Source organism: Octopus bimaculoides, chromosome 25 (assembly GCF_001194135.2).
Source record: "Octopus bimaculoides isolate UCB-OBI-ISO-001 chromosome 25, ASM119413v2, whole genome shotgun sequence".
Classification (NCBI taxonomy): Eukaryota; Metazoa; Mollusca; class Cephalopoda; order Octopoda; family Octopodidae; genus Octopus; species Octopus bimaculoides.
In genome coordinates, this window is record NC_069005.1 from 14,856,644 (window position 1) to 14,867,269 (window position 10,626).

A 10,626-nucleotide genomic window follows, 5' to 3' on the forward strand; every position below is an offset into this window, starting at 1 on the left:
ATATATATATATATATATAGGGAGAGAGATTGATGTCAAGAATTTAGAAACTTTCAGGGAGAATGTAAAATAATTCTTGTTTAATGATTGAACTCAAAGTGCAAAAACTGTAAATAATAGCATGTAAAAAGTCACTTACCCATGTAGAATACTTGTCCTGGTCTGTAAACATGATGACCGTTCTACCATTGAACCAAAGCAGCTCTTTATTGCATATTATTATTTATAGTGGCAAAAGCTGGCAGACTCATTAGCATACCAGGCAAAATGGTTAGCAGTATTTCGTTTGACTTTAAGTTCTGACTTCATTTGCCACTATGGTTTACTGTCTTTCATCCTTCTGGGTTTGGTAAAATATGTGTAAGTTGAGTACTGGTTTCAATGTAATCAGTTTAGTCTCCTCCCCCAAAATTTCAGGCCCTTGTGCTTGTAGTAGAAAAGATAATTCATAGCTTTTCCATTTTGAATTCAGCTATTAGAAACAAATTGTGTATGTGTGTGTGTATTGGAACCTCTCTTGAAAGATTCTAAACCAAACTCAGTAATTTGATTGGCTGTTGTACATTTCCAAAGTTTTGCTGTAATAATTTGTACTTCAAAAAAAAAAAAAAAAAAAAAAGATGTTGACACTTTTGAGTGATTAATGAATGGAAACTTCATTCTTCAAGCAAACTTCATTCTTCAAGCCTTTCTTGCAGCAGGTTTCTAAGTATATCTATTTGAAAATATGATACAAGATCATAACCCTTGAAAATATTTCTCATTGCAGGCTGTTTTGGAGCCAAATTACAGTTCAGCTTATGCCAAATTCTGTACATTTTTAATGATGGTGAGTATTTTACTTAAGAATTAATTATCAAAATGTATAAATGTACACATCATTCTTGTTCCTTGCAATTTAGATATTGAAGCTGACTGTTACTGTTTTCCTCTTTGACTTGCAGCTGAAAGTGCCTTCCAAAAATAATCCTGAAAAGAATGTTGACTTCCATAGCTTGCTATTAACAAAATGCCGGCAACAATTTGAAAAGGATAATGAAAGTGAACAGAAAATTCTTGATTTGAAAGAAAAAATAGAAGCAGCAAATGTGAGTTGAAGTCAAATCTTTTATTTGCTTAATCTCTTGTATTTATTGCTAACCACTTGTGAAATAATTAAGAATCAGTAGAACCACAAGAGTGTTGGATAGAAATTCCTTGCAGTATTTTTTTTGATGAAGTACATTTCAAGATCAGACCTCACTGTGGTCAATTTTGTCTTTCATCCATTCAGGGTTGTTTAAAAAAAAAGTACCAATTTAAGGCAGTAAATTGACAGATGGGTTGATGGGATGTCTTGTATCTAGGTCTGTGTATTCTGCGTTAAATCTCCATCTTGTCACTGAAAAACAATAACACATATCAGGAGTTACAACCGACTGATGAAAATATAGTTCAATTAGGTTCAGTTAGGTTCAATTTGTGAAATAGGGTAGAACCTTTTTTCCAAGTTAAACTGAAGTAAATAGTTGTGTGTTTGGCACAACGTCATGATGCAACCGCTCCAGCAGAGTCTGAAGTCAGTGTAAGGAGTGCAGGGTCACCTTACTGAAGTAAAAAGAGTTACCTGTTATTTTCTTTTTTATACCTTGTTTCAGTCATTAGACTGTGGCTATGCTGGGACACTGCCTTGAAGAATTTTTAGTCAAATGTATTGAGCCCAGTACCCCCCTCCCGCCTTTAAAGCCATGTGTTTATCCCATCAGTGACTTTTGCTGAACTGCTAGGTCATAAGGACATAAACCACCAACATCGATTGTCAAGCAGTGGTAGTGGTGACACACACATGCACACAGATATATATGATGGGCTTATTCCAGTTTCCATCTACCAAATCCACTCTTGATGCTTTGGACGGCCTGGGGCTATTGTAGAAGACACTTGCCAAAGGTGCCACACAATGGGACTGAACCCAAAACAGCGTGGTTGGGAAGCAAACTTCTCATCACAGTCATATGGATTATTTTCAAGTAAAAATTTTAAAAGGAAAAAAAAAGAAATAAAAATGTTTCTGTTAGAAATGATACAAAAATTGTGTTTGGAATAATGTTTTATGCAAAATTAACCAGGAATTTCATACAACAAATTTGGCTCCTAACTGGGTCTTCTTTCTTAGTCAACATCAGGGACCCTAGTAATATCTGTTTGCAAAATTCGTAAGTTCTGTAATGGACTGAATTTGTTTTATTTTCTTATCAACATTTTTTTTCTAAAATTGAGGTTTTTTTTTTCTTTCTTTTTCAGGAGGAGGAAAAGAAAATATTGTTGGAGGAGCTTGATACAGTTATGTATATATCTAGACGTAAATCAGTTGGAAACATTAGGTAAGATTGTCATGAATTGATATCAAATGACTTATGTGTATAAAATATTAATAAATTTTCAATAGAGATGATTCCTTTTAGTCTTTCGCTTATTTCCAGTCATTAAACTGCAGCCACACTTGGGCACCATAGCTTCAAAGGGTTTTTTTAGTCAGCTAAATTGACCACGGTGCTTATTTTAAGTCTGGTACTTACTCAATCAGCCTATTTTTTGCTAAGCTGTTACAAGGACATAAACAAACCTACAACAGTCTTTTCTGCACAGTTCTCATCTACCAAATTGACTAACAAGGCATTGGTCAACCTAACTCTGTTGTGAGAGACACTTGCCCAAAGTACCATGCAGTGGGATGAAACCTCAAAACATGCAGTTGCAAAGTAAACGTCTTAACCACACAGCCATGCCACATGTCTTGTATATACACATGCAGATGTGTATATAATTTATATATAATTCATATAGAATTTATAATTTTAAGGCTATATATCTTGGGTAAGTCAGTTAAGTAGGAGGTATTTGGGAACTTCTATCTTTCGAACTCCCACATCTCCTGGTGAATGAAAAGTGAAAAGTAAAATATGAAAGAAAGAAAAATCTTCGGAAAAACATTATTTTTGCCAGAATTTCCATTACAGAAACCTATTCTATAGAGAGATTTGAGGTTACTAAGTTACTGAAAGGATTATGCACTGTGCAATTGGTAATTACAGTTTACATGATGTGACTGTATCTTTGCTACATCACATTCTTATGAGAAGTAAAATCTAATGAAATTATTAAATCAGCCCTTTTTATACCAACCTGCTTGAAACCTTAAATTTCTTTAAATGGAAATGTAGCATTTTTGATTTGTTTAGCACTTACACTGGTCATATCCAGCCAAAATATTGTACCTTTTTCATGCTAAACCTGACCACGCCAGCCCTGCAATATCATTCTAACAATTAAGTTAGCTCATCAAAATCTCAAAGCTACAAAATAATGCATAATCAATTCAAAACAGCATAAATAAGAATTACTTTTGAGAGAATCATCATCATCATCATCGTTTAACGTCCGCTTTCCATGCTAGCATGGGTTGGACGATTTGACTGAGGACTGGTGCAACCGGATGGCTACACCAGGCTCCAATCTAATTTGGCAGAGTTTCTACAGCTGGATGCCCTTCCTAACGCTAACCACTCAGAGAGTGTAGTGGGTGCTTTTACGTGTCACCCGCACGAAAACGGCCACGCTCAAAATGGTGTCTTTTATGTGCCACCCGTACAAGAGCCAGTCCAGGGGCACTGGCAACGATCTCGCTCGAAAACCCTACTAGGCCAGTCAGGCGGTACTGGCAACGGTCACGCTCAGGATGGTACATCTTATGTGAATAGTAAAGGGTTAAATTAATACCTTTCAATATTATTTTACTTAAGATTTCTTTTAAGTTACATCACCATATTACTAATAATAATGTTCTACTAATTCCATCCAATTTTTTTTTTACTTATATTTGAAATGAATCAAAAGTCTCAGACAATGTATTACATTGGAAATATGATGATCCATCATCATCGTATGTCCATTTTCCATGCTGGCATGGGTTGGACAGTTTGACAGGAGCTGGCCAACCAGAGAGCTACCCAAACTCCAATTGTCTGTTGTGGTATGGTTTCTATGGCTGCATGCTTTTCCTAAAGCGAACCACTCTACAGTGTGCTGGGTGCATTTTATGTGCCACTGGCACAGGTGCATTCAAACAGCGCTGGCATGATTGCATTTTATGTAGCACTGGCACCTGTAAAGGACAAGCCTGTGTGGACAACAGCAATTTTACTCAGCTTGGCCCAACTCTTAAGTACAACAAATTACAACTTCTGGTCCCCTGTCATTCCTCAGTGAGGCCCAGTCCAAAGATCACCATTTTGTCCCATGTCTTCCTTTGGAAAAAAATTGGAGGTCATGGTGACAGTGAAAAAGTTTTGATTTTGATATCAGTCAAATGCATTTTGAGTTCATAATTAACTTTTCAGCATTTAAACTACTCTGTCAAATGTAATGTCTAGTTATTCACTTTGTTTTGAATTAATCTTGCTCAAGAAGGTTATCAATGTTTGTGTGTAATGTTAATTTTTAATCCTTTAGCGTATAAACCAGCCATATCCAGCCAAAATATTTTACCTGTTTTATGTTCAAACTGGCTTGATTGGGCCTCTTACACCAACCCAACTATGTCACTCTAAAACTAAGCGATCACATTAACAAGATCTCAAAGGTATGAGATAATTGCATGATTAAAAACAATGTGAATAAATAAGTTTACATTTAACAGAGTAATCTGAAAGTTAAAGGGTTAAGATAGCAGGTGTATAAATATCAATTATTCACAATATCATCATCACCCTTGTTGTTTAACGTCCGTTTTCTATGCTGGCATGGGTTGGACAGTTTGACTGAGAGCTTGCGAAGACCTGTTGAGCACAGCCAATCTGATCTGGCAAAGATTCTACAGCTGGATGCCCTTCCTTATGCCAATCACTCTGAGAGTGTAGTGGATGCTTTTTATGTACCACTGGCACGAGGGCCAGTCAGGCGGTACTGGTATCAACCACACTCAAATGGTGCTTTTTACATGCCACTGGCACAGGAGCCAGTCTTTAGGAAGTGGCAACAATCACGCTCAAATGGTGCTTTTAACATGCCACTGGCACAGGTGCCAATCAGGCAGTACTATCATCAGCTACGACAACGACTTCACTTGCCTCAACAGGTCTTCGCAAGCGCAGTTTATTGCCCAATGATTGAAGGGTACTCTTAAACAGGCTGGTTATGCTGCACTGGCATAGGCCATGGTTATAGTCTCACTTGGCTTGCTGGGTCTTCTTAAGCACAGCTTATCTCCAAAGGTCTCATTGCCTGGGTGAGGCCCAGTGTTTGAAGGTCATGCTTCACCACCATCCTCGGTCTTCCTGGGTCTACCTTTTCCTGAGGTTCCTTCTACTGCTAGCGTGTGACACTTTTTCATACACCTGTCCTCATCCATTCGCAACACATGACCATACCAGTGCAGTTGTCTCTCTTGCACACCACATCTGTTGCTTCTTAAGTCCAATTTTTCTCTCAGGGTGTTTACACTCTGTCATGTATGCACACTGACATTACACATCCATCAGAGCATACTGGCTTCATTCCTTGCAAGCTTACACATGTCCTCAGCAGCCACGACTCATGTTTCACTGCCATGTAGCATGACTGTTTGTACACATGCATCATACAGTCTGCAACAAAACAGGGATATGTATTGGAGTTGTATTGTTTGACCTTGTCACTGATACATTTTGAAGGGCTTTCAGAAGATATACTCTTTCTCATCAGATGAACATTCTGGAACACATCTGATTCACCCAAAGGCAAATCACTGTTATTTTCTTTTTTTTTCTACATTTCCTAAATTTTCAAGTGTAAATCCTTCAAAATCAGAATTCTTGCTGAAGCCACATCAATATCTACAAAAATCAATCTCCACTTCAAACTTTGGGGTTTGAGGGGGCAGGGGACTTGTTGAACATTTCACAATACAGTCATATTTAGGTGGAAATTGTTTTGTCTTGCATTCTCGTACCTTCAAAGATTTTAAGATGAATCAATTATTTTTAGAATGACATCATTGGATGGTTATGATAGGCCTTATCTCGCTGATTTGAACATAAAACAGGTTGAGTATTTGGGCCAGTTTAAATGCTAAAGAGTTAAATTGATGAGAGAAAATATGAAGGAAAATTACTTTATCTCTTATATAGTTTTGTGCAGTGGGTAATATTTTCTCTTTTTAGGTTTATTGGAGAATTGTTTAAAATGAATATGGTGAAATTAGACATAATGCATGGTTGTCTGGAAAGGTTGTCATCATCTGCAGACGAAGAGAAACTAGAATGTATGTGTAAATTGTTATCTACGGTTGGAAAAGTGATAGAGAGTAAAGCGAAGGTAAATATTTTGAATTTCAATTTTGTAGATAGATTTTGTTGCGTGGTTGTTTGTAGAGAAGCTTTCAGTATCAAATTATCATTGATTCTAGATTGAATCTGTTCTCATGCCATCATGTTTTAACAAGCATTTAAAAACGTTTAATGTAATAATTTAACATAACTAGTGGTTTTGATTTATTTAAAATACTGACCGTTTTTCAGTTTTTCTAAGATCTGCATTCAGATTTTAGGTCTTAGCAAGATCAATAAATATATGTACCAATAAATGCCCTGAGAATAGATTTAATCAAGTGTATTTTGTATAATTGGGGTTAACTTTTGATGTAATAATGCGGCTTGTGCCTGTTAAAAGTCATATGGAAACCAGGTACAAATAGGTTAGAACTATATGAAACATGGGGTTTTCTGGTATCTGTAAGTGAAATATAGGCAGTGAATATAGTTGTGCTATAGAAAAAGGTGAGTACACCAAGACAACTGAGTTGAGAAAAATGCTGATTATTCAAATGAGTGGCTGATATGTATGTATAAAGGAGACATCTATATTGATGTAGAAATGTTGGCACACTTCATCCATTCCATTGTTAAAGTACCATTAACAACAGGAGGTTGCCATAGTAGAGGTTAGTTATAGAAAATAGTGAAGTGGGATAACACAAAATTGTTGTGGAGTGATGCTATAGTGCAGACTTGCCCAAACCACATCATAGAAAAAATTGGTGTTAAAAAACAATTGTAGACAGCTCAAGACTAGTTATGGCTGGCTCAAGCCACTGCTGTTTTACTGTGCCTTTGTCCAAGACTTTTCATTCTGAAATGTCCTAGTTTGTTAGCTATAGACACTGTAAGGGAGAAGGTAATCAGTTGGAACACTATATCTTGCAATTCTTCATCTTTTACATATGTCTACAGGAGACAAAGCTGACAAAATATATTGTGCCAGTTCTGAGATTACATGTTGAGACTTGGTTGAGTTGTAGAATTACTTCCTCAAAATATGACCCAGTTCTGACTCTAAGATATTTTAGTAACAAAGTTTTGAGTGATTGTTGTATTTTAAACTTCTCCCTTACAACTTCCTTTGAACCACTGAAAATGAGGCCTGCAATGTATTATTTGCCAAAATCTCTCAATAAGCTCTCTGCTCTGAAACCTTTCACTGTGGTAATTACTGCTACCTGTTCTAATTACTCTGAAGAACTATGAGATATGAAAACTCTAAAAGTAAAAGTATCTAGTGTGATTCTTTCTTTAGCTAAATTTTCACTTTGTCCATATTTGATAGTAAAAGTTTTGTTTCAATTCCCTTCAGCCAATGTTGAGTTTAAGTTGTTTTCATTGTTCCATTGTATCTGTTACCTATGTCTCCTGATTATAATTTTAGAATGAAGAAATGAATCGTTACTTCAAAGACATAAGAGCAATTGTTGGAGGCCGGGAAACATCCTCTCGTATTCGATTTATGCTTTTGGATCTTATTGATCTACGCAAAAACAAATGGGTTCCCCGGCATGCAGAGAAAGGTCCCAAGACCTTGAAAGAACTTCACCAGGACATAGAGAACGAAGAGATTGAACACCGGTTGAAGATGGACGCTGCTGCTGCCACTCAGCTGTCATCATATTCCTCTCAACGGAATCGAGGGGGGCGTGCTGGCTCAATGGGACCTCTCACACCACCACAGGCTAACGACAGTGATGGCTGGAATACAGTTGGAGGAGGACGAACTCTTAGGGCACCAATTGACCCTAGCAAAATGTGGTTGCCTAAGGTGAATATCTTGCACATCATTAAATTCTTCCTGCATTTGTCTTTTTAACCACCACTTCCTTCCAAATTAAAAGGTTTAGCTATATAGATTGCCTCGGGCTAAATTATGAACTATTTTTTGAGCTTCTTTGATTGTTAAGAATTAATACAATTCTTGTTCTTTGCACCTTTTTTATAGAATTTAGATTACACTGACCAATCAGTATGCTCTACTCTTTCCTTGGTTTTAGATAAACTTGATTCTTGTGCATGAACTATGGCCATATTGAGGGACTGCCTTGAAGGGTTTAGTTGAACAAATTGACCCAGTGCTTCTTTTTAAAATCTGGTGCTTCTATTGACTTCTTTTGCCATACTATTACGTTATGAAGAGGTGATTAAACCAACTCTGATTGTCAAGCAGTGTTGGAGAGAACACACACACACGATGGATTTTCACAGTCTGCCAGATTCACTCGCAAGGCATTAATAGAAGACAGTTGCCCAAAGTGCCATGCATTAGGACCGAACCCAAAACCATATGGTTGCAAAGCTAGCTGGTCACACAGCCATGCCTGCACCTCTCTAGATTTTATAATCATATAATGTTTATTTCCCTTTTCCCTTTTTATTTTATATTTACTGTTTCTTTTTTGTTTTTTTTCTGTCTTCCAGAGTAAGAATGATGACAATATACAGTTGTGTCCAAGTGTTGGTTCTAACAAATTCGGTATGTGGGGCCGTGGTAGTACGGGGGGAGGCAGCAGCCGTGGTTCAAATAATCAACAGAGTGACAGACTCACAACAACACCAACCAACAGGTGATTATTTATTAACTATTTATTAACTATTATTTATTAACTATTACTTTGACCCTTTCATTGTTCTATTTTTGCCTTTGTTTCCATTAAATTTGAGATTAATGAATAATTTATTCAAATAACTTATTTACAGATTCTCGGCTTTGTGCGGTGATGATGAAGATTTATTTAATATGATTGGAAGTGGTGGTCAAGAAAACAGGCCAGAAATGTTTTCTCGTGGAGGCATGGGTAATCGCCGAAGTGGATCACGTTCTGGTGTAGGACCTTCACCTGGTCAATCTGGTCGCAATCAGTTTAGTGGTTTTCGTGGAAAGACATTGCCTCGCAGATTTTCGCAAGAGGACAGAAATGTTCAGAGACGTGGCTCAAAGTAAGTATGTGCCTGCCATCCTGTTATTATGGTGGCAGTCTTGTATTAATGAACTTGATATTAAAATGACTCTCCCATACCACAACTGTTGTCTCCTTCCCAGCTACTTCCACCACTGCCCCCTTATATATTGTAGTCATGTATCTCTTCTGTAGCGACATACCTGTGGCTGTCCCTCTATCTTATTTGGTATAAAGCCACCTCCCCCTGTTCTACATTCTTACTCAGTTGAAGAATCAAATACATGGAGCATGTAAGTAGCAAAAATTTTATAGGTGCAGTCGTGGCTTTGTGGTTAAGAAGCTTGTTTTCCCATTGTTTCCTCTGGTTTAGTTCCACTGCACAGCATCTCGGGGCAAGTATTTTCTATTATAGCCCTGGACTGACCAAAGCCTTGTAAGTGGATTTGAAAATTGAAAAAAGTCTTTTGTTGTTGTGTGTGAGTGCAGGCATACTGTTGTGTGGACATCACGTGGTGATTGTAAATGAGCATCACTGTCATACAGACGAGGTTGTTAATTTGAAATTTCCCTGAGAGACATGTTTGACCACGGGGGGAAATATTACCTTGCTTGGAAAGAGGTGGGGGTTTGTGACAGGAAAGGCATGCAGCTGAAGAAATCTGCCTCCTTGATAAATTCTGTCAGACCTGTGCAAGCATGGAACAGTGGACATTAAAATGATAACGACGATGATGGTTACCAGATTTGAGTCAGCATACTGAATAAATGAGGCTAGTTGGCTAGATGGTCATTGATTGGCTTCTAGCCAATCAGCAGCTTGTGGAATGGGATTCAGCAACCAGGCATCTGAGATAAGGGCATTCCACATTTAAACATAGAAGTGAGCTGGTAAGATGTATAAAGGACTGACTTGGCAAAAGGCACTACTGGAAGACTCCTCTTAAGATATTTAAATCATCATGCTAAAATGTACATGTTTTGTCTTGGTGTAAAAAATATTCTGCTCCATACTACAGATTTGCTTGACTGTGACCAGTTGAGCATATCCTTTGGTGGGGTTCACAATATGTGCATCTCTGATCATGAGCAGGATGAGTGGGGAAATATCGTAGCCATATATTTTTTGTGATCAGAAAGCACTTTCTTGCAAACCCACGCACCCCCCTCTCGCTTTTAAACAAACAATAACTTCCATTAGGCTAGTAATCCAGTTCACTGTCAGCTGTCCCAATTCTGCCCATAAGAAAGGAACAAATAATACAATGTGGCTGTAGGTCATAACACTCGGGCAACGCTTGGATTGCTAGCGTGTGTGTGTGTATGTATATATGTATGTATATATGTATATATATATATATATATATATATATATATATATATATACA

General features: G+C 37.3%; 1 protein-coding gene across 5 annotated transcripts in view; it reads left to right on the forward strand.

The window, feature by feature from the left end:
* Positions 1–10,626, forward strand: part of LOC106871259 (eukaryotic translation initiation factor 4 gamma 1) — a 91,040-nt gene that overhangs the window by 62,473 nt on the left and 17,941 nt on the right. For all 5 annotated transcript variants that reach the window (XM_014917619.2, XM_014917620.2, XM_052976720.1 and 2 more), the window contains 7 exons: positions 770–829; positions 945–1,088; positions 2,284–2,363; positions 6,180–6,333; positions 7,720–8,106; positions 8,760–8,905; positions 9,039–9,278. In XM_014917619.2, the coding sequence (XP_014773105.1) occupies positions 770–829; positions 945–1,088; positions 2,284–2,363; positions 6,180–6,333; positions 7,720–8,106; positions 8,760–8,905; positions 9,039–9,278 (1,211 nt within the window). The remainder of the gene's footprint in view (positions 1–769; positions 830–944; positions 1,089–2,283; positions 2,364–6,179; positions 6,334–7,719; positions 8,107–8,759; positions 8,906–9,038; positions 9,279–10,626) is intronic.